We start from the raw sequence: 24,188 nt of genomic DNA, 5'->3' as shown, positions 1-24,188 counted from the left end.
CCCCACAGCCCAGCAGGCACCACAGCTCTGTCTCCAGCTCTCCTCGCAGGCCTCCTGACTGGCACTGCCACAGCTGCCATATGGAATCACAATCGCTTTTAATTTGCTCTGTGTTCTCAGCCACCTCAGGCTTAATGGCAGCCTTGTTTACCCCTAAACAGAAGTGTGAGCCACTCTCTGTCTCACTTTCTTGTAGTGTGTGTGTGTGTGTGTGTGTGTGTGTGCGTGTGCGCCCAGATAATCATTCTGATGATCAACAGTACCTTATGTGTGTTAGTGTGCATGTGTGCTGCCTGCTGCTACCCTGGCTGAAAGAGTACTGTTGATTACCACTTCCTCCTCATTGACTCTCAGCACTGGAGCCCCCCAGGGCTGCGTGCTCAGCCCCCTTCTGTACTCCCTGTTCACAGATGACAGGCCATGCACAGCTTTAATGCCATCATTAAGTTCGCTGACGATACCACTGTCGTTGGCCTGATCACCGGAAATGATGATGTGTCATGGTGCCATGACAACAACCTGCATCTCAACGTCAGCAAAACATAATTGTGGGTTACAAGAAATGGCAGGACATGCCCCCATTTCCATTAACAGGGCCACAGTGAAAAGAGTCAGCAGTTTTAGGTTTCTTGGTGTCCATATTAGGACATGTTGTGGATCCATCACACTGACATCATCATCAATACAGCAAGTTAACAGCTCTTCTTCCTGCGTAGGCTAAGGAAGCTCAACAGGTGGCTGAATTCACTCCCTTGTTCACTTAACCCCATAAAATAGACACTCAATAATTCACTCAGTAGTGAGCCGTAAATTTTGATTTCTGACACTTACTAATAATCATTATTTTGTCCTCACTGACAGCTGTATTTTTAAAATGTGGGACAATGAGATTGCTAGCAGAAAGTAGTGTGCATGAAATGGACTCTACTCTTATTGTCCCATTGTGGAATTTTTGAGGGCACAAAATAGTTGACAAATATATGCACTCAGAATTCGGACACTGAAATGAAATTGCAGAGGGTAAATATAGTGCACTAAGGCAGTGATTTCAGACACAGCCTAGGATATGCTGCAACTTTTACAGATGCACTGTAGAGTCAGAGTATATCCTCAAAGGCTGCAGCACTGCCTGGTATATTGCAACTGCATCAACATCAACTGCAAAGTTCTTAAGAGGGAGGTGAAAAAAGCACAACACATTACTGGGTTACATTTTATATCTTTGTTAGGATCCCAAAATGATATTGGACAATCAAAGAACTACCATAAGGCTGACCAAAATCATAGCAGTTCATTCACTGAACTGTGGACAGCTTTGCGAGAATTTGTAGCCCCATGTAAAACTAACGCTGGGGATAAATCAGTCAAGTTGAACAGCCTACATGACATGATGTGTGTCTGAGCAAATTTATCCATGTGCCTGTCAGATCTCAATGAGTAATGTTAATATTGTTTGCCAGGCTGCAAGTCAAAAAACACCAGGTCTTTGCTCATTTTGTTGCTCCTGAAAGAAAAAAACTGTAGGAGTTACAAAAGAATGAACACCTGTATGTGATTTTCTCATCACTGTATACTTTGGCAGTACAACATAGCCGAAATCATGCTGACCTTTTAATGACTTCTCCTGATCATCAAAACTCTGTTCTGATTATGGAAACATTGTTCAGTACAGTCAAATAAAAAGATCTTTAAGAGAAGAAATATAAAATTCAACCCAATTTTCAGAAGCCATTCAGTGTTTGCGTTGATGTGATTCTAAATCGTTTGAGACAACGCTCACTTACTGCTGTGCCGCCAAGGTTTTTGATTTTGTGCCTGACACCGCTCAATAGCGATCAATAATATGTACCTCGAGCACAACATAGGGAAAAATTGAGGTAACGATTGGTGACGCCAGCACAGCAGGTAGACATCATTCACACACACTTATAGGAGACTGGCACATGTTATGTATGCCTGTGGGGGGATTAAAGAAATAAGTGAATTGTGATTAGTGAAAATGAAACTTTCCTTCTCCGTATTCTTCTGTTTCGTTAATATCTCAGTATGGCCAGGAACTTGGCTAGTCTCTCTCTGAAATGGTTCAAGAGGAATGTCTGGAGTTTTCAGGCCTACAAACCACAAACATGGTTCCAGTCTCACACTGCCAGAAGCCTGCAGCAGCAGCTGAAGAAAAAAAAAATGTCTGTGGTGGGATCGCCACTGCCCGATCATGCTGATGCATCCTTTTTTTTTTGACAAAGTATGATCCAATTCAGATGTAAAGTAGGCGCTGGCGGAATGATTGAAACCTTGGTTGAGCAACTGTGATATAAATGTACAACCTTCGCCGCTTGAAATGCATCTCTATAGTTGTGTTGACCTGATTTTAACAGTCAATGCCACTACTGGTAGTTTATCTATCCATCACTCAGGGCCATTTCATAAGCCCTCATCAGGAGAAGTGTCTGAATCACTTTTCCACATTGGTCCATAGTCAGAAGGATTAATGCCAGCGTCATCTATTCAGACCCTTTTGTCTATGACTGACATTGCTTTGATGCTTTATGCTGATGAAAAATATGCCACAGAGTCTGGCTGTGAGTGCCGATGGTGGGAGCCTGACCCTGATGGCTTGTTTGTGTGTCACTTGACTACTGTCTACCATGTATTTCCTTTTGCGCTCCTGGAATCATGGCCATGTGTGCATGTGTGTGTCTGCATAAACTAGGTCAGTAGGAGGACAGGAAATCTCTGTTCACTTGTCTGTCTGAGTACAATGTGTCGCTCCAGAAGTTATTGCACGCAAACACACTCACATATACACAAGGACGACAACAGCTGCACTGTTGCATACATGTTCATATTTCTATGCATACAATTTAGAATTAGCACACTTCATGCTCATATGCACTTAAGTAAATCTGAAAGGCAGCTTGTTCTCTAATCACCCTCTTTTTCTTCTTTTCACCGTCTCTTCCTCTACTCTCAAGATTTTAGCTTCAATCTGGCTGGCATTTGTCTGCCTTTCTCCTGCTTAACCTTCATTTGCTGCTTACCTAAATCATGAATAATCCCTGCTCTCCTATCATCCCATCTCTTAGCCTCTACCTCTTTCCACTTTTCATTAAAATACACATTCATATTCACTACTGTGAAGGACGTGTCAGCTTGATCTATTCAGAAGATTTCTTTGGTTGTGGGGAGACAGTTGCTTAAGTCATACTATTAAACTAATCTCTTGAAATCACCACAAGAGAGGAGAAGAGAAAGTACTTTTTCCTTTCCTCCTATGCCACTGTCTTCTCTGTCAGTTGGTTTTGCATGTCTAGCTTATGCTGGTCTCAGCAGCTTTGGGGCAGAACAGGGCATTGCATCAAAGGAGGGAGCTGTGTGTTGTGATCCCAGGGCAGAACACAGCCAAAGTCTAAAAAAGCACTGCAGTGCAGAGAGCCGCAGAAGGGAAGAGAGGGTTAAAGTGCAAAAGAGGGAAGCAAGAAAGTTAAAAGAGGGAGGGACGCTTTAGTAGAGGAAGACGAAGAGGAATGAAAGAGGGAGTACAAGAAAAAGGAGAGAGAACAGCCAAGTGCCAGTATTTATTAATCAGAAGCCACACAAATAAAATACACATAACTCAGCCTGGGGCCAACAGGATGAAATGAGTTTGAAAAGGTCCAAAAATGGTCTTTTCAATGAGGATCACAGTTGACAAGTATACAGTGGTAAAAATCCTTGCAATATGTTCCTATAAAAGTTCATTAGAGGACAGTTAGAGGATTTCCGGTCATATGGTTCAGGTACTAAGTGCCTCGTTGTCTCCCTGGTCTTTCAGTCTGTGCATCTGAGTGCCTGAGTGCAGCCCAGATCCTGCTAGTTGATGGGAAGAGTGTCCATTTCCTCTGAGTGGGTGAAATGTAATATACAGGTATAGCCCGGGCTGAAGAACATAAGGCGGAGAGGGCGATGAAAAAGAGAGAGAGAACGGCGAGGATAAGCATGGTATTGTGTTGAGAGTTGTTGTGATGATGTGATGATGCAGGCAGGTGTCCGGTGCCTGTGTGTTGACCGCTACTCAGACCCCTAGGGTTGTGATCTCTGAGGTGCTGGCATTGACTGGCAGCTCTAAGAGTCTCTCAGACTCAGCTGGATGTTTGACACGTTTGGCACTGTGGTGACCAGCAGGTCGCCTGTCTCTGATGTGCTGTGTGTTGTTCGCTTTGACAGTTAGATGACAGTGGCAACCACCCATGTGGACAGCTACCCTAGAAAAAATGGGCCATGTGTGTGTATGTGCAAATGTGTGGGCACCTGCATGTCTGTGTGTGTGTGTGTGTGTGTGTGTGTGTGTGTGTGTGTGTGTGTGTGTATGAGTCCAGTCATACCTAAATTGCCTATGTGGTCCCCAGAGGCTGAAGGATTGACAGAGAGCTCCGGAGTGGAACAGCTGTGAAGTTTGCTCCATTACAGCCAACGCTTTTAGCCTGATTCGTCGGCTCAGCAGCACTCACTTATCATCTGATCAATAAAGGGAAGTTGGACCAAACTTCTTCAGGGGGAAACATTTACAGCACATCCATCCACATCATCCACCCACTAACTCGAAGCTGCTTTGCCCTTATTTTCTCTCCAGTTTTCTGTTACATAAATTCCCAGGAAATTTACCTTTGATTCAATCATACCTAAATCAAACCTTTGTGACTTTCACGAGAATATCTCAGCGGATGTTTTCCCTTTCCACATGACTGGGGAAGCTGGGTCACAGATAGTCACTGGATAATTCAATTCATCTTCAATTAAGTTTAAAACTTCGGTGAGCACACAGGGTTCATGAAAATGAGATGAACATCTAATGATTAGACCAGACGTAGAGTCAAAAGATTGTTTTAGTGCAAGAAAAAAGTTGTTGCATTTCAAAAGAACAAGATGATAAATCACTTTGTGTGGATCTAATCAAATTATGGATAAATGAACCATAGTCTGCCTAAATTAGACACTGTTAAGTTTTCGTGAGTGAACAACATGAAGAAACAGTCTGGAAGTAGTTTGCAGACGAAACCCACTCAGCTCTAAAGTTACATATAGCAACTTTTTAGGCGAGCCTCCCACCTGAGAGCCGCTCAGTATTTCAGACAGTGAGTGGGCGACTGGTGAAAGCCCGGCATTAACTGATCACCGCAGATGAGGCCGGCTTAATTCAGCCCTGTTGTCCTGTTCCTTCAACTGTTAATTATCACAAGCACATAAACAATAGTCAAGTTGCATTAACAAAATCAGCCGGGGTAATCTTTTCTTAGAAGCCCCATTATGGAGATGAATGTCACTGGGCACTATCAGCATGCAGCAAGACAGAGGGAGAGTGGAAAGGTTTTTTTTTCTCCAGTTTTCATGTTGTAGGTGTATAATGGTATCAACTCCTCTCATGTTGCAGTGTGTGGGGAGAGTGGAGGCATGCTACTCTGAGGGGAGGCTCATCATCTCCCTTTGTGTCTTACGGTTTCCTCGCTGTTACTGTGAAGAAAGAAAAAAGCTGTTATAGACGTGCGTGTAATGGCTCGTCTGAGGTTTCATAACAGTACTGAGATTAAGCTTTCCAAGGTCAACAGGGAAACTGACCTATATACAGAATGATCAGTAGGGAAACTGCAGAGTTGCCATGGTGACAGATGCAGACATAACGATCCTCATTATGAAGCCAGTAAATTATGTACGCCTTGCACGTTGTAAATTTGTACATTTGACAGAGGCACTGTGTCATTCTGACGTCGAGCTTCAAATCATGAAGCCGCACTGCTGCTCACTTTTAATTGCTTCCAGGCACTGAGAGGGTGTCAGCCTTCCCCTCGATGCCCCCCTTTTTTCTTTCTTTCTTTTTTTTTTTTGATAAGCTATCTCAGCTGATGTCTGGAGATGGTTAGAAACAGTGTTACTGGCTGTGTCTCTGCACTGTGACCCCTAAACCCTGGCCTGTCTGAACCCAAGCAGGGAACACTGGGAAACACAAACCTCTGGGCCTGGCTCTTGTTAGAGGTCAGGGCAGCCGGGGTTGAGGGATACACATATCACATGTGGTCAGCATCATTTTTACATCCTCTACCTTCTCTCCCTCAGAGACAGTGTATGCTTTGCCTCTGGCTTTTTACACCGCCAACCCTAAATACAGTGACTCTCAGATGCTTTTGATATTCTATTGTCTTCTACAGCTAAGACATTTCACAAAGAGCAAAGGCTTGAACTCAGACTTTCTTTTTTTTTACGTCGTCTAACTGTCTGTGAGACAAGTGTTGGTCTGTCTATTTCCCCGCAGGGTTTAGCCCTCTCCTTGCATTGTACCCCTCTCTGCTGCTTGTCTCTGCCCTCCCTTCAACCCCCCATCCTGCCAGGCTCAGATCTCCTTACACTCTCCAGTCTTTCATGTGGATGGGGGTGGGAGCGGCGAAGGAGAGGATGGGGAAATTGGCCACCCTGGGATCACACACACACACATATACACACATGCGTGATGCCTTTAAAATGTATGGAGAGACAAGCTGGACAAAGATCACAGAGGAAATGCATGTCTCTGTGGTGGAAATATACAAACAAACAAGGCTTTTTTGTCCGCAACTAGAATCCACAAATGTTGTATTTTATCTAAATTTGTGTGCGCAGGCAGCGATGGTTTTGCTCTGAGGTTAGCTATTTCTCAAACACTGTGACTGAGGTTTGTGCTGCATAGAGTGGAGGACATTTTTTACACAGCTCATTCTCATTGACCGCTACAGTGGCTACTATTGTATTTCTGAGGGAAAGTAATTTCATGAATAAAGTGTGGAGAAGCTCAGTCGCTGAAGGGGATTGTGAATTTATTCTGGCTTTGCCTTTGAAGTTGGGACACTCACAAAATGGGCCACAGTGTGGCTCCTGCAGTCTGGGTCTTACCGCTGAATGTTGTGATAAGATCTTTCTCTGTGGCTCATATAAGGAAGACTGAAATGGGGTCAGTGTTGTCTTCTTGCAAACAAATGCATGACCAAATCACAAATTCAAAAGAAATGAAACAGGGAGTGTATTTTCTTGGAAACTAAAGATGAGTCATTTGATTCTTCCACCAGCTTTGAATTAGTATGAAATAGCTGCTGTATTCAAACAATAGCAAACTGTGAGCTGTAGTAGGAGAGAGTGTTTCTCCATCTGCAGGAGAGTGAAGATCAAGGGTCAGAGGTCAGGTTGAGGGCAAGAAGATGGATGTGAAGCATGACTGAACTGTGTGATAAAACACTCCAGACACAGAGGAAAAGCTATCTCAGGAAGGCAGGAGGAAGGGTTGGGTGGATGAGACAGGATGGGAATGGGGGACAAGACAGAAAAAACAAACAGTCCCAAGCAAGGATCTTCCCTTCTACAAAGGATTAAAGTGGATGTCCGGTCCCAGCTCACCCCCCCCGGCTTACTTCCCATGTCCTCCTGACATCACTGTGCAGCAGCTGACCTGTAACTACTGGTCTGGGGTATTTTACACATCAAACGTCGGCCATCCTGATTTCTTGCTGTCTGCCTTGCATCAGAGTGTGTGCTGGTCATGCGATTGGATGCACAGCTCAAATATAAAAACGATTGGCTTGACAGACAGAACAGTACGTCTTTTATGGTGTGGCTCACAGCTGCACAGCTGGGTCTGAAGAGGAAGGCTATTTATATATCCACTCTTTGTTGTGATTTCTCTCTTTGCTTCTTCTCTCCTGGTGTTTACATGTCTTCTGCCAGCCCTCAGTCACCTCTCAGTGACCTGCACAACTGCCCTCATTTACTTTAAACAAACGCTCAGTTTGCAACATTGTTTTTGTCCATAGATTAATTGATTAATTGACTTTAGAAGTCTGAACATGAAAAGTCAGGTTGTACTCTGCCCTGTCATCCATCAACCCCTTATTTATCAGTTGTCTACCTCCACATTACTTTACTCTTAGATGTTCATTGTTTTACCAATAACATTCTGCTCTCTATTTCTCTGTTTCTTCTCTACAGACTCATATTCGGCAGCAGGCAGCGAAGGCAGCATCTCCAACTCTGTGGCGTCGCTGCCCCCGCAGGCATCAGGCAGCTCGGCCCCCAGCTCCCCCGGTTCCAGACGCTCCGTGAGCACCCTGAAGAAGTGGCTCACAAACCCTGTCCGCAAACTCAGTGCTGGAGCCACCGCCAAAGGGGAGCGTCAGGTCCGCAAACTTGAGGGAAAGCCTCCACCTCTTCCGTCCCACAGCCACAGCCAGGATCTGGGCAGCCCTCCAAGGCCTGATGAGCCTCTCACCATCCTCCCCGTCACCCACAGGGAACTGGTGAGGAGTAAAAAAATTGAAGTTGTAACAAGGATGTATTATTTGTTCCGGTCAAATGAATAAATCAAACAAGGCTTTGCTTGCCGGATTTGTGGTACAAGGTACTTCTTACACATTTGAGATGAACCACCTCATAAGGAAACTCATTAACTGGAATGATTCCCATGCCTTATCACAAGACCTTTGTTTGAAGTGATTCTGAGGTAAACAGTCATAGCTTCAAACCAAAGTCAACATCCTGACCATGGCAATGTTTACACTACAGCTCATGAATATCAGCAGAGACAGAGGTTTGATGCTGTGTTGATCCACAGAGGACTAAGTATCGTGGCAGGTGGCAATGTTATATAACAGAAGTGCTGCTGGCTCAGCCTGCAGGAACTCACACCGCCAATGTTCTCTGACTCATGTGCTCTCCTTTGCTGTTGTGCAGCTGCCTTTGTATCTCTGTGTGCCTGACTACAGAGCATACTATGGACATTTATTTCATGTTGATATAGTGTTATTCTGACACTGTGAATATGTGTGTGTGTGTGTTCCAGGAGTGGAATGATGGCCTGGCAAGCCCCGAGGACCTGTCACCGGCTACACTACAGTCCCCCAGCTACATAACCGATTCGCTGATTGGCTGCACGTCGCTGCCTGACACCCAGGTCTGTCTGCATGATATACTGCAGAACTAACACTATCTAACCTATTGTATCTGTCATCACATTATTTTTGTCACATGGAAATAAAATCAAGCAGAACCTGTATCAGTAGCTTAAATACAGATTTTTCATAGGAAGCCTGAAAACATGAGTGTTGTATAGCATCAATATTTGGCTGTAATGAGATTCAAATGATGAGGAGTAAATCCCCTACTGATTCATTTTAGCCAGCAGTTTTCTGTAGACAGTCTCTGAGACGAGTAGCAGAAATATTCTCAGTAAGGACCCAGCCTGGCGGGGAGGTGACATCAGCACTCTTTGTCTCCATGGCCCTCCAGCCAGATCTGGAAATGACTAACTCTACTGCTGCTGGCGGAGCTCAACTATCAAACAAAACAAACACAAAGGAGCGCTGCTCTCTGCAACCACATATGCACACATAAGGCTAGGAATACCAACATATGCACAATTGCACACAAATAAACCAATAAATATAGCTTACACATGTGCACACACACACACACACACACACACACACACACACACACACACACACACACACACACACACACACACAGAAGGGAGTCTAAATGAATGCAAGGCTTTCTCCTAGCAGATCGATGCACCAGAGGACCAGAGGGCAGAGTCTGACAGCGACCTGTGTGATGCATGACTCACATTCAACATGTTACAAAAGGACATGCCTGGAGATAAATAGGGAATAGCACGGAATGGCAGATGTAATGAAAGATGACTCCACTTCTGTAAACTGACAAAGAACACTATGTACGCACATATGCTTTCATTTCTCCATCAAACACTTGGAGTCGGTTGCTTGTGGCAAAGGAGCGTCTCGAGTCGGGCATAATTCAGAGAGTCCCTTTTTGCTGTGAGATGGAAACATGGCAGAAACTGGGATTTGCTTTAGCGGCAGTAATATTGCATGAATCAGCAGTGCCTGAGCTCTATCAATATAAAATAGTGATGATATCCGAGAATTTAAGCTTTTTTGGAGTGTCTCCTGTTGGTGACTTGACACCAGAACACTTAAATCCTAATTTCAGTCTCAGCAGCACATCAAAAGGCATTAACGTGATTACATCATAGAGATGAAGTCAGTGCTTTGGTGTTTTTACTGCCAAACTTTGAAAAGAGAGAGAGAGAAGGAGAGAGAGGTAGAGGTAGAGGTAGAGAGATTAAATTATGTAGGTCAGTCCAACCGGTCAGTCATCTCAGAGCTGTGGTTTCTGTCTCTCTTCCCCTTCTTCACTGGCCACATATCCAGTGTTATATGCATTGTTGTTTTTCCCCTTTTTTCCTGTTGTGTCTAATCTGATCCCAGCACCACAGTAGTGAATGCTTTTTGATTAGATGTTTATTGTTTCTTGGTCAATGGAAAGTTCTTGTTATTGTATGTCAGCAGTTAAACAAACTGCGGTGTCAAAAAGGAAACCAGAGCTGCAGATCACGGTATTTATTAAATTGCTTTTCTCAAGGAACAGTTTACACAGTCTGTCATCTCAACAGACAGATAAAACAAAACAAAATGTCTAAGAATCGGTGGGTTCTTTTGAGTGGTCGTCTCCATCCCCATTATAAATTAAGAAGTTGCTGTGCCACAGCTGGAAATGTTTAAAGGCATCAGTTTCAAGCCACCAGCAAATATTTCTGGGTATGACTGGTGTCATCTGGTGTTAAAAACATCTGATTTAAAAGATCTCATGAACTCTAAATAGGTTGATTTGCCATTCAGCTACATCAGGCAGCATTTATTTATATAGGCTAAAAAATCCCTTTAATATCACACTATACTGCTGCACTTTATGTGTTCCAGCTATAAATAGAAAATAATATATGGGAAATACTTAAATAGATGCAGATACATACAAAATGTTAGTCATTTTAATTGTATGACTTGCGTTCTAATCTTGGACAACAATGTTAACAGCTGCGATAATACACCGTCTATCATCTTTTGAAATCAATATCCAGAAAATTGCAGTTCTTTTTTTGACTGTTTTAACATGAAACTTGAAGCATGATATTTTTTGACACACAGTTTTTCATATTTTGAGAAGAAACAATTTGTTACAACTCTGCTCTGGATTGATTGAATAGTTAAGACAGACTTACTACTAAAAAAAACTGACCTCATCTTTTACTCAAACTGTTGTCAGTTTTTTTTTTTTCGTGGGCTTCTGGGTAGAAAAACAAAACTCGCAACAGAGGGAGACGAGGGGAATTTTTCCTGTGGGCTTTGCCACGGCACATCTGGAAGTGATCAGGGAGCCAGGGAGACCTGTCAGCCAGGCTGGAGCACTCCTAGCGGGGCAAGACGAGCTGGGGGAGGGAGGGTCTTTATGGAGCCTCTGTCTTTCCCTTTCTCTTTATCTGTCTCTCTCTATCTCTCTCTCTCATGCATGCACACACACACACACCACTGTGACAGAACACAAAGCTCACCGCTTGTAGACACCAACAAGTTTATCGGGGAGTCAGCAGGTGAACAGCAAGTTGAACTGGGCCAGAGGAGAAAAGGAGAAAGTCCTGTCCCTCTTTCCACTTGCTTATATGTCTGTCTTTCTATCTATTTATTTCTCCGTCGGGCAGCTGCCTGCCAGGGGAGTCTGAGGGATTAGGTCTCTGGTGTGTGTGCAGGTTTGTGTATGTGTTTAAGGTGGGGAGGTTCTGCTTGACTAGGACAATGGGGCACAGGGATTTAGGTGAAGACAGACGGCTGCTCCTATACGTTTACACAGTCAGGGGAGAGTGAAAAGGCTAAAAAGAACATGGCTAAAAATAAAAAGGAGGAACTTTGTAAGTTGATACAATTGTACAGAGAGATGGTAGTGAGTCATTTAATGACCATATAAAGGGGATAAGTGTGCTTATTGTGAGTGAGAAATAGGTTACACAAACATGAGCGGCGTGTGCAGATGTGAAGCATGTATTCATTGCATTGAGTTAAGGATGATTTTACTCGCAGCCTTTGTAGCAACATACACAATGACTCTATATTTGCACCCCCCCCCAGAGGAAATGATATCAATTCCAGGAAAAAGCATGAAAAAGAGGTCATATATGTAACACATGAACACAATCAATTAGATCAGAGCAACCTTGGGTTTATCCTGCGTGCATTTCTATTTGGAGCCAATAAGGCAATAGCAAGTGCTGATGTATATGTTGCTGTGATAGCGATTCAGAAAATAAAGAAAAAAGATACAGTGTGATGCATTAACATATGAGGTTGAATTCTCAGATGGTAAACAAGAAAAGAAAACAACATTTATTAACTCACACATAAATCAGAAATGTAATGCCATTGCCAACGGGTGCACAGTAATCGTATTTCTCTTCCTCTGAAACCAAAACTCAATCAAGAACTTTCACAGCTTTATTTGTCATCTCCTACAGCTATGGGGCCTGTTGCTCCCTCTAACTCTTCATCTCTATCTTTTAATCTCTCTCTCCCCATCTGTCTGTGGCTGATGCGCACCACACGGATCATTAACGGTGACAATCTGAATTCGATCTTCTTATCATTCAATCTGTGGTCCTCGTGTCTCTCTGCTCTCCCTGGTCACCTTGGCAACTTGCATCATTATCATCTCTCTCCTGCTCTTTATCTCCCCTTGCTTACTTTATTCCCCACATGAGCCACAATACTGGCACCGGACCCTTGATAAACAGTTTTTCTGTCTCTCTGTTCGTCTGTCTGTATCCTCAGGACACTAGCACCAGTGTTCTGCCAGATGACAGCGGCTCTGTCTTGATGGACGATACCTGCAGCCAATGGTCAGCTGCGGCTGACACTGAGGAGGAGAGGAAGAGTGCCTTAGAGAAAAGCATGTATGTTTTTAATCAACACAAAGATCCAAAAACACAATTAATCTCCAATGATAACCCTCATGGCAGGACTACGCTGTTCTGTAAATGAATGTGTTAAAGCACAAACACGTTATATGTAGTGTGTAAGATTTCACTGTAAGAATCTCAATCCTATCAAATAATTTGTTTAAAAAGTAATGTTGACCATCCTCACCATCCTAGTGTAGCATTAGTGCTAAACACAAAGTACAGCTGAGTCTGATGAGAAAGTCATGTAGCTGATATTTTGACCTGATGGTGGCACTAGATGAAAAGTTACAGAAAAGTTAGGATACATCATCTGGGAACCATGAATGTCCATCCAATATTGGTCAAGATATTTCAGTGTGGACCAAACTTGAGGACATTGCCAGTCTTAGAGCCACACTGCTAGCTTGGCTTAAAAAAACATATTTAAAAAAAAAAAACTGACAGTGCATCGAGGATGATTCCAATAGAAAAAACGTATTTTGAGAGAATGTGTCACAGTCAAAGCACAGGTGCAAACAATAAAATGAATGATGGCTGAATCACATTTAGCTGCTTCAGTTTCAGGGTCCTGGTATTGCGTGTGCCGGCTCACTGTCACACTGTCATGACTTACTGCGACACCCAAAGAGAACGGAGCCATCGTTAATGTCATTAGTAACACCTGTACTTTTCTTGCTATGACAAGTCTAAATATCTGCTGTGAAAAAGGCCTTTAAGGCAGTTCGCTGCACTAGGATACATACAGATGAGATTTTGGTAACGCTTTGTTTTACTGTACCTGAAATTTTAAATATATTTCAACAGATGTTTCCTAGAAAGAAGTGTGTAATTTGGTACCACTTATAGATAAAATAGATACAATGTTCTGAGACTGTACACACAATACATACTCATTTGTATGAGTTTTTAAGAAAAAATCTGGAACTTCTATATGTAGCTCCACTGCCAACGGTGTGTGTGTGTGTGTGTGTGTGTGTGTGTGTGTGTGAATGGGTGAATAAGAGGCAAAAATTGTAAGGCGCTTTGTCCATCAAGATAGAAAAGCACTATATAAGTGCAGTCCATTAACATTTATAACCACAGAGAAAAAAAAATCATCCTAACTGAGGGTCAGGAGTTTTCAACCACATCTCATGGTCATCATCAGTTGTAATCACATGAGTTCCTTACTTGGGTCATGGGATGACAACTGAGCCATCTTCATCACAACTGAGCAAACTCTGTGAATAGCAGTTTAAAGTCCCAAAAAAAGTAAAAAAAAAAAAAACACTAGTAAATGGGCCCTGAGTTAAGAAATTAAAGAAACAACTTTCACACTCAAAGTTGTTTGCGTGTTTTGATGACCTGCTGTGTGCTGAATACAAGACTCAGTGGATTACACTCACAGTGAATTGGATTTAGCCAATTCGAAGTGTACCGAGTGAATGTTTTTTTCCGTTTTCCCTCTAATTTGTTCCAAATAACATCATGCTTTCCAAGAAACGTTTTACAAAATTACAGTTTCATACTAGTTCCTTTCTAGAAAATCATTAAGACAGTGGGACCCATAAAATAAAATGTTTGTAAGATTTTGCAGTGTGAAAAAGTGTGAAAAAAAACCTCAGTAGCAAAAGTCAAACACTAATCTTTCCTCATTTGTATCTTTACAGGTATGTACTGAAGGAGCTTATTGAGACAGAGAAGCACTACGTGGGAGACCTGGGGTTCATAGTGGAGGTAAACCTTGCAGTCTGCCAGCTCAGAACTCACAATCGGCACTGACAGAGGAGAGGGAACTTAGTCATACACTCTCGTCTGTCATAGAGAGCTCTAAATCCTTATCATCACAATTCCTACACTGTCCTCCAACCCACTGTCTCCAGTCTTAAGCAGATTTTGTGAATTATTAGCTTGAAGAGTATTATGTTACAAGGCAATCCCTCACCCAGTGCCTTAAATAGCTGGAGATATTTTGGTTCAGAGGAAAATTCTTGCCATCTGAAAGTTAATAAAAGCTCAATATTAGTTTCTGTGTGATTCCTGCAGTGCATTATAACAACCTAGCTATATTTAATGGTGTTATTTAGAGCCAGGTGTGGGTTTCTGTGGGTGTGAACAGCAGCTTTGTCATTTCCTTGCAGGGCTACATGGCCACAATGAGCTCTAAAGGTATGCCGGAGGACATGAAGGGAAAAGACAAGATTGTTTTTGGGAACATTCACCAAATATTTGACTGGCATAAAGAGTAAGTCTTCAATTGTTACATACGTTTTATTTCCACATGTGGAAAGTATCTGTTTACTCTAGTTGCATTCAAAGACAAACAGTGATTTGCAGAGTGTTGTGTTTGTGGCTGAGTGGAGGACAAAGGAACAATAGGTCAGGAGACAAATCTGACCTTCCGTTTTGGGGATGATTGTGCTTGTGTGTGTGTGTGTGTGTGTGTGTGTATGTGTGTGTGTGTGTGTATTTTCTCTCTAGCTACTTCCTGGGAGAGCTGGAGAAGTGTTTGACAGAGCCAGAGAGACTGGCTCAGCTCTTCATTAAACATGTGAGTATGACTATTGTGTAGGCACACACACACACACACACACACACGCACGCACACACACACACACACACACACACACACACACACACACGTCTGGGTCTGCTTCCTTGTGCTGTTTGGAGTGAGGGTAAATAGAGCTAAGAAAACATGCAGAGCTCCTGTTTATCCTATACCGTGCCTCTCTCCTTCTCTCTCAACTGCCAGCGTCTCTCCTTCCACTTCCCTGTTATTGATACGTCTCAGTCCGGGCTGTGTTTTTACAACACTGCACACAGCAAACACGCACACACAAACGAACAAGGACAACACACTGGCTTATTTCCAGTCTGGGCTGGACTGGTCAGGAAACACCAGAGAAAAAACAGCCAGAAAAGACAACATGAATAAGATGAGGAATAACAAACCCTCAGCTCAGACCCTTTGATATGAAGGCTTTTTTCCACCCAAAACAGCGACCTACTTCTTCCTACGTATCTTGGCTCAGGAATGAAGCAAAGCCATGCATGCAAGAAAGATTCACTTTTAAATATATTGTTCTTAGAATAGAATAGAGCTTGGGCCGGTGTACAGTCACAGGGCTTTTACAGGGAGCAAAATTAGATTTACGTTTATTGGTTACGTGGTGGCACATGCAGATCGGGTAGACATGATGGGTAATTTGACCAACTTGGCTTTGCTTCTTGTCTGAAGATGATTAAGTTAGACGTCTCTCTCGTTTATTTCTATAGTCACTATCTTTTTCTGTAGCTCTTTAAACAATTCAATAAGACTCAGCCCACTGGATAATCAACTTAAAGGCCCTTGAGGGAATAAAGAAACTTGTAACAAAATCTAAGCATGGTGTCAAACTGTGAAAGCAAGCAGATTGGGAACATGGCACTAATGAAAAGCAGAGAGCTCAGTCTCCTTTTAACAAGAGCTGTGTCACCAATATGCAACATGTGTGCTCGCTCACACACATGCAACATATAAACACATGCAGCAACAAAGCTAGTTTAAGGAATCCAGGACCCACAAACTCTATGTACACTATACTCCCTCATATTAGTTCACATGCAGCCCTCCTCTGCGGTGTTACATGATGTCCATATTCAGGTGGAGCAGCTCAGCGGTCTCTAGGTTACAGAGCCATGCAGCCTGTTGCTAGGTGCAGTCTTATATCGGCAGGCTCTAAAAGGCTCTGGTTACACAGAGGGTAACCTGGGTAAATTATACATAACCTGATGCTCATCTACACGTTACTCCATTAGGCCTCTCAGGACTGCCACATCTGCACTCCCTTGCCAATTAGTCACAGAAGAGTAGGCGCTAACCAGACAGAGTCAGCTTCAAAGGCCAAGCGCTCTCTGAGACAAATCATTATTGCTCTGCTTCCTTTCATCCCAAACAGCTACCAGACACCGCATGTGGATTTTTTGTTGTTTTTGCTCACTTTCAATTGTATTTTTTGTTATTTGTAATGTAATTAAAGAGGAATTTCTCTCTTTAGCCAGGCTTGGGTAAAAGTCTCATTCTCTTTTTCAAATGTGGCTAATCTATATCAAAGGTTTGACTGAGTGATTTTGTAATTAATTTTGTTTTTTTGTTTGGCTTGTTATGCAGGAGAGGCGTCTGCATATGTATGTTGTATACTGTCAGAACAAGCCCAAGTCGGAACACATTGTCTCCGAGTACATCGAAACTTACTTTGAGGTGAGTATCTCTTTGCAGAAACAAGGCTATAACTTTTTTAAAGCCTATAAAGTTTTGATAAGTCAATCAATATTTAGTCTATGTTTAGAAATCTAGTCTATCCAAATAAGAAAATTCTCACATATGAGAAGTTGGATCCAGCAAATCTTAAATATGATTAATCAATCGTAATTAAAAAAAAAAAAAAAGAATATTCTATAAATTGACTTATTGATTCAGGACAAACACACATACCCATGATACACTGGTCATCTGACACTCAGGCCAGTAGTTAGTAAGCCGTTTAATATACAATAATGTCTCATTATGTCTTTATATAAAATACTATGGGTGTCTTTTGAGCTGCCATTTATTATTCAGATTTTAATCAGTTACTTTTCATTGACAGTAGACACAAGACAAATGGGCTATGATCACACTATGATCCCTGTGAGATATTGTCATGTTGGCCATTAGCTGCACTGTTTCCTGTCGTGGCTGTCATGTTGACTGTGGTGTTGTTGTGTCCACCTTTCGCTGTCAGGAGTTGCGGCAGCAGCTGGGCCACAGGCTGCAGCTCAACGACCTGCTCATCAAACCTGTCCAGAGGATCATGAAGTACCAGCTGCTACTCAAGGTGAAAAGCAGGCCACTTGCTGTGCTGTTGATCACACACCAACAGCAATGCACACACAAACATTCACTGGTGTTCACTGAGCAGCTGTCTGCCACAGCAGGGTCAGTCACAGGGTTGTAAACATACAAGAACACACATAAACACACACATACACCCCTCTGAGCAGAAACACCGACAGCACACTGAGCATATTGTCTGCACAGGCTACTTTCCAGTCTGAGAAGAAGAAACAAATCCAGTTTGTTTGTTTCCAAAGAAACAAACAAACAAAAGATCATAAAATTACATCTCTGGTATAAAACTTTGCCTTAAATATAAAACTTTTCCCTTTGGCATGCAAATGAAAGTTGGTTTCGGCACCCATAAATACTCCTCCAGATGTGCTCATCATACTCTAAGCAGTAAACCTGGAATGCTCTGGTGACCATGCTGTGTTTATTTGAACAGGACTTCCTGAAGTATTACACCAAAGCTGGGATGGACACCGAGGAGTTGGAGGTGGGTGCATAAATATAAGCTTTATGGTGGTGTTTTGTATGGTTTTTGTTAGTATTCTCGATAACAAACTCTTTTTTTTGTTTTTTAAACAGAAAGCAGTAGAAGTGATGTGCTTTGTGCCAAAACGTTGCAATGACATGATGAATGTGGGCCGACTACAAGGCTTCGAGGTACTTCTCAGGAATTCTGACCATCCTTCAAAGTCTTCAAAACATTTCTCATGCCAACTATTCAGCCCGCAAAAACCGCACCGTAACCACTTCCTTTGTTTGTTGTGTTTATCTTTGCTGTGGTACCAGGGGAAGATCACAGCCCAGGGCAAACTTCTCCAGCAAGACACCTTCACCGTTACTGAGCAGGACAGTAGCTTCTTGTCCCGAGCTAAGGAAAGAAGGGTCTTCCTGTTTGAGCAGCTGGTCATCTTCAGCGAGCCAATCGACAGGAAAAAAGGCTTCTCGCTCCCTGGATACATCTTTAAGAACAGCATCAAGGTGGGCGCCTGCTGCGCTTCAGCAAACTCAGATCAGCATGGGATGTTTTAGTAAAATGAAATAACAAAAAATGAAAAAAAAAGAAAGAAAGACACTTACTCCCAGGTCGTGGGTTACACAACAGATTCACACCACACTAATTATTTCCTTAATCAGCACATGTTACATAATCCCACGGCAGGGACCTTTTAGAGGCTTGCATGTGTTAGTGAAGTATTTAACATGCAACTTGGCAGGATGGACTCCTCGCAGATGCTAGTCAGATGTGTTATGTTCCAGGTGAGCTGCCTGGGGGTGGAGCCCACTGTGGAAGGCGATGACGCGCGCTTTGTGCTGACATCACGCAACCCAGACGGGAGTGTGGTGCGCTTCCAGTTGCTGGCCTCCTCCCCTGAGATCTGCAGGGCCTGGGTCAACGATGTGGTTCAGATCTTGGAAAGCCAGCGCAACTTCCTCAATGGTAATTCCCAGCTGGGCTTTGAAGGCTACGCCACGTCACCACTGATCCGTAAATCATGTTTCAGCTTGGCATATTTCCATTTATTGACTTTTTTGTCAGTTCACATGCACTGTAAGCAGTTGAATCAGTGTCAAGATGAGTTTTTTTGTTAGGCCTTGTAGTCTCTTGTAGCCCATTCCCAAAAATGTCAGGAATCCTGGATGTAACAATAGTTATATTAAGTTAACATTATGAGATAGTAAGTAAAATATTGCAATTATAAGATACTAAAATAAATAATTCAAACTGTTTGACTATTAAATCTAATTTTGAAGTGCTATCATAAGTTTGTATTATATAATAACTTTATATAATAATATAATCAGTATAATAATAATATAATTAATTAATATAATATAATAATGATAATATAATTTAGTTAGTGACTTTTCTTACTTATTATTTCATTTAAAAAAAATTAAATTCTGGCTCACTATCTCATTTCGTCTATCTCACCATTTTGACTTAGAAAATCAAAACTTTTGTCATGGTATTCCCCAACCTCCCCCAGTATATACATACACAAGCATAACACACTATATTGTAGTTGGAAAAAGATTTAAGGACATTTTTTATAAATAGTTTATAATGAATAAAATTTATGATATTTATATACTGAATTGTTACAATTACTACACATGTACAACTGGTTTAAAAGAGTTTATAGATGTGTTTAAAACTATTTAAGACATATTATTGTATGTGATTACAAATATATTATATGTTATCAAGCATTAATCAACTGTTTATACGCCGGTTATGAATGCTTCATAGGAGATATTATAGTTGTAAACAAAGATTTTCATAAATGCTAAATAAGGGAGGTTAAAATAAAGTGTTACCCATTTATCCTTTAAAGATAACATAGACAAAATGAATGCTGAATCCACGTGATCAATTGCTTTGTAAAGGAAGCCGTATTAGAGCTTCATATGAACAGTCTCTGTTCTGTGTCTTTCAGCCTTACAGTCACCTATTGAGTACCAGCGGCGAGAGAGCAAGTCCAATAGTCTGGGTCGCTGCATGAGGCCCCCTCTGTCTGCTGCCAGTGCCCTCCGGCCCCACTCCTCCGCCTCTATTGACCGTCATAAGCTGCCCTCCCTTCACTCTCACAACACCTCCCTGCCCACGCTCTACCTGCCCAGCCAAGGCCAGGGCCACGGACCCAGCGAGACATACTCACTGCGGGATGTAGGTTTCTTTTTCTGTCCTACATACAGTGACACTGTCCTTTCTGTTCACCACACACCTAAGACTAAAGGGAATAATAAAAACAGCAAATATTATTGTGTGCATGCACTATAGTGATGACTGACCTACCAATTGTTTGCATTTGCAGCCCACTGTGGTCCAGCCGTGCCCTGCTGACTCCCACACTGTTTCGCCGTCACATGTCCAACTGGCCTTCACTGATCAGTCAAACTGTCAAGCTGTGTCAAACGGGCTGTACACACCCACCACACAAAGTACACAGGTAGTGTGTATGCATGCATGCAGACACACACACACACACACACACACACACACATGCTGATGCTAAGCTGTCTAAATGGGGACATTGATGTTGCAGTTAAAATGTAATTATTTTGCACATAGCTGAACGTTATTCTCCTGGGGTGTCTAGCAGTCATAATTCAACACCAGCGTTGAAAAAATTAATTATAAAACAAGCCACAGGAATCTAACCACCAGGGAAATAATGGGCCATTGTACAAAGTATAGCAATAATTCCAATGTGCTCTTGATGTTAATTAAAAGATGAAAGAATTTAAAATGGTAACCATTTATTTAGACACACACACACACACAGTGAAGGGATTTGTTGAGCCATAAGAAGAGTTATTTCTCCCCCTACTGGATGAAGAAGGAACAAACTTTATTCAGGCTTTTTTATCTTCGCTTATTTTCTTTATGTTATATGTTTTTGTTTTTTTTAAACGTTGTAGCACTTTCAGATTCACTGCGAATGAAAAGTGCTGTGCAAATTGCAATGTCATTATTATTATTATTATAAACAAAAATCAGGATATTTTTGAAGGAAATGGATCACAGCTGCTGCTCACTGTTAAATAAAAAGAAGGGAAATTCCATCATCTAAATGTTTTGCACAAATTTTAACATTTTCCAAGAAATCAAGCCTGTCTGTTCTTTGAAGTTTCAACCATCTGGCCAGTCAGCTATGAGAGCATCCTGTTGTTAGGCTTTGCATTACCATTAGCTATGTCTCCCTCTGTCATCACTGGGCTCTTGTCCTCAGCGGTGCTGTGTTGGCAGGGCAGCAGTTGTTGTTCTCCACCTCTTTCTCTGTTTACTCAAGCTGGATAGGCTTGGTGCACAACAAACAGGAAGCAGGCTGAGCCAGACGAGGAAGTCAGAGAGATGCCTATCAAAAGCAGATAATTGCTTCCCATACTTGTGCTGGGGTGAATTGGAGGAACTTGGCCAATGCATTTTTTTTAGACTGAGGCTGTAAACGTTGAATTGCAGATATACTCATTTAATATTTGGCAGGTCAAGAGCAGTAAGGGTTTTATTTATACTGTTCTTGCTGAGTATAAAAGTGAAAATGATGCTTTTTTAGGAGTAATGTGAGTACTTTACATGGAAATACTTTATATCTGTGTGACGAATGTTCCCTCTCTCCCCAGCAGAGAGCAGGAGAGGGCTGCCGCAGGGGTCAGGCTGCTGATTCTGGGAGCCAGGCTCCAGTGTTGGGTCCCTCAGCTGGACGACGCCCCAGCAACCTGGCTCAGCTAAATGAGGACGACCTATGAACTCTGATACTTTATGTCTCCTGGGTCAGGAGGACAACAGCTAACACCACAGCTATGGAGGCAAGAAGACTTGTCTACTGTCTGTTTATGCCAGGCTGAACCCTTACCTGGTTCAGTGATTATTTCTGGAGGACAATGAAGGAACATATGAAGGAACATATGAAGGATTATAAAATGACTTCGCTCCTGTTTTTAGAGAGCCATTCAACCGGAGGTGGCTTGTCTTGGCCGCCTTCAGTGTATATGAACAGCACCCAGTGGGATGTTACTGGGCTCAGAGTGAAGCACTCATTGGACACTCAGTGTTATGACAATTTCTGCTTTTTACCTTTTTGAGAGTTTGTATACCATACTCTTCTCTCTTTCAAAGGGCAAGGGGACTTTATTTGAAAAAGAAATATCCATTCCTAATTGGGGCGGTCACTGGAGTTATGTGTGTGTGTGTATGTTTATGCAACAAAGTGTGAATGTGTTTGAGTGCATGAGAGTGTGCAAGGAGTGGTATCGGCTCTTCTTCTTGCACTCTGGTAAATTTCCTTAAGTTTTTTTTTCTTCTGATGCCCCATTGTGAAGACAAATATAGCTACATTAATATGTTTTGTCATTCCCCTGCTGACGACTGAGTTAGCTGTTTATGTCGACAAGAACGGGAAAGGAAACACTTGATGTGAACATGCTACGAGGACTTTACCCACACGAATTTCAACTGAAAGTGAAGAACTTTCTTTCTTACCATAGTCTTGAGAGCCCCTGTATGCTCTCTTATTCTGTTTGACCGGCCCTTGTTTGATCTGGACAAAAAAGGTGTGAGGGAGCCCCCTGGAGGTTCTCTCTGGGTATGACGTCACTTCAGAATACTTTTTGCTCTTTTGGGCAACTCCAGAGGAGTTGCTAGATAGGTGCATTCAAAGGGACTGCTGTGCTGACCCAAAGTGTTGCATGCAACATCTCCTTGGTGATTGACAGGTGCACTGCTACTTTACACAGATATCTCTTTCCCAGCCGAAGTGGGTTGCTTGTGGTTTTGGGGGCTCAGGTCCTTAAAAATGCATTGGTTTAAACTAATATGAATTGTTTTGTTAGTCCACTGTTGTCATGTCAAGGCTGTGCACCACTATAATCTCTGTTAGCTTTTGCCCTCATGGATTTAATACTGTACAGTGCATACGATAACGGCAATCATGCATTTCCTCTTGTAAGATAAAGAATGACCCAGGCATGCCAAGACATGTTACTGTTCCAGTTGATTAAATGAAAGATAATATTTTGCTGGTTAAACAGAGTAAGGATGGTGAATCTGCATGCCCCTTCTTCCTCAGACAACAGTGCCAAAAAACAGCAGCTCACCACTCAGACGTTTCATGCTTTTACTCCGTATTTCAGTTTGCCACTAGTCTTACAAAACAATCAAAGATATTTGTGTTACTATCTGGATTGTAACGCCTAAAGTGACAAATAGAGGAGAGCGGAGGAGATGAGGTTGGCTATCCTGTCAATATCAGGTCAGTTCTTCTTTTTGGCCAGTAGAGGTCCACACAAGGCTTTCACTTCCAGTTAAGTTGGATCATACAGCTGCACCAAAGATCAATAGGCCTCATATTTCAGAGCTCACAGTGAAGCAAGAGCTGTTTATCAATATGTCTGAAAAACAACAATAAATTACACAACTGAGAGGTGAGGCGTCAGGTGAGTGGAGCCATCTCACAAAAATTAATCTGCAGTTACTGTGAACTGGTGTGTTTTCATGGGAGTTAGAGATGAGACAGTTTTGCATGTAACACAAAAGAATACCACTACAGAGAACCAAATGAAAGGACATAAAACCAAGTGAGGGTTGGTTAATGCCATGTTTGACTGAGTCAAAACTGTTGTATTATATCAAATAAAAAGTGTCTTTTTGAAAAAGAGTGTGGTGTTTGTGTTTCTTTACATAATGTCTTGTTCTGTAAAATTTAATACTGTAAATGTTTTGTAATGATAGATATGATCAATACGGTAAACCTTATGCATTCTCACAATGTGCTTATTTCTTATAAATTTAACTAATAGTGCAACTTACTGTAAGCATTATTTTTGCTGTGGACTTTGGGAACTGCTGATAAGGACAAAGGCAAAGCATTTTGCTTGCTTCGACATCCCCCTTGGAGAAGGTTCAAACAGGCTTAAAGACAAAGAGAAGAAACCCCTGGATGAGCAGACATCTGGTTGGCTGGTCCCTGAATAAAGCCCCATTCTGGGCAGTAAAGCAGGGCTGATCGTAACACGACTGTGATATATGGAGGCTGG

The 24,188-nt window shown here is 42.2% G+C and overlaps 1 protein-coding gene and 1 long non-coding RNA gene across 4 annotated transcripts in view; one reads left to right on the top strand and one right to left on the bottom strand.

Annotated features, from left to right (window-relative positions):
• arhgef25a (Rho guanine nucleotide exchange factor (GEF) 25a) overlaps nucleotides 1–23,809 on the top strand; it is a 43,411-nt gene extending 19,602 nt beyond the window's left edge. For 2 of the 3 annotated variants that reach the window (XM_044352600.1, XM_044352602.1), the window contains 15 exons: nucleotides 7,984–8,291; nucleotides 8,834–8,944; nucleotides 12,672–12,793; nucleotides 14,452–14,518; nucleotides 14,923–15,026; nucleotides 15,263–15,332; nucleotides 16,935–17,024; nucleotides 17,548–17,640; nucleotides 18,088–18,138; nucleotides 18,231–18,308; nucleotides 18,438–18,629; nucleotides 18,909–19,089; nucleotides 20,090–20,319; nucleotides 20,468–20,602; nucleotides 21,777–23,809. In XM_044352600.1, coding sequence (XP_044208535.1) covers nucleotides 7,984–8,291; nucleotides 8,834–8,944; nucleotides 12,672–12,793; nucleotides 14,452–14,518; nucleotides 14,923–15,026; nucleotides 15,263–15,332; nucleotides 16,935–17,024; nucleotides 17,548–17,640; nucleotides 18,088–18,138; nucleotides 18,231–18,308; nucleotides 18,438–18,629; nucleotides 18,909–19,089; nucleotides 20,090–20,319; nucleotides 20,468–20,602; nucleotides 21,777–21,902 — 1,958 coding nt within the window. In that variant the 3' untranslated portion in view covers nucleotides 21,903–23,809. The remainder of the gene's footprint in view (nucleotides 1–7,983; nucleotides 8,292–8,833; nucleotides 8,945–12,671; nucleotides 12,794–14,451; nucleotides 14,519–14,922; nucleotides 15,027–15,262; nucleotides 15,333–16,934; nucleotides 17,025–17,547; nucleotides 17,641–18,087; nucleotides 18,139–18,230; nucleotides 18,309–18,437; nucleotides 18,630–18,908; nucleotides 19,090–20,089; nucleotides 20,320–20,467; nucleotides 20,603–21,776) is intronic. The other variant, XM_044352601.1, reaches the window with a different exon arrangement.
• LOC122982962 lies at nucleotides 12,665–13,383 on the bottom strand. Its single transcript, XR_006403569.1, has 3 exons — nucleotides 13,346–13,383; nucleotides 12,987–13,075; nucleotides 12,665–12,756 (listed from the first exon to the last, which is right to left on the bottom strand). It is a non-coding gene; the product is annotated as an uncharacterized LOC122982962 (long non-coding RNA).
• Nucleotides 23,810–24,188: the final 379 nt, after the last annotated feature.

The sequence above is a fragment of the Thunnus albacares genome, chromosome 5, assembly GCF_914725855.1.
Source record: "Thunnus albacares chromosome 5, fThuAlb1.1, whole genome shotgun sequence".
In the NCBI taxonomy this organism is placed as follows: domain Eukaryota; kingdom Metazoa; phylum Chordata; class Actinopteri; order Scombriformes; family Scombridae; genus Thunnus; species Thunnus albacares.
The sequence above is the reverse complement of the archived record's forward strand: the minus strand, read 5'-3'. Positions and strand labels throughout refer to the sequence as shown.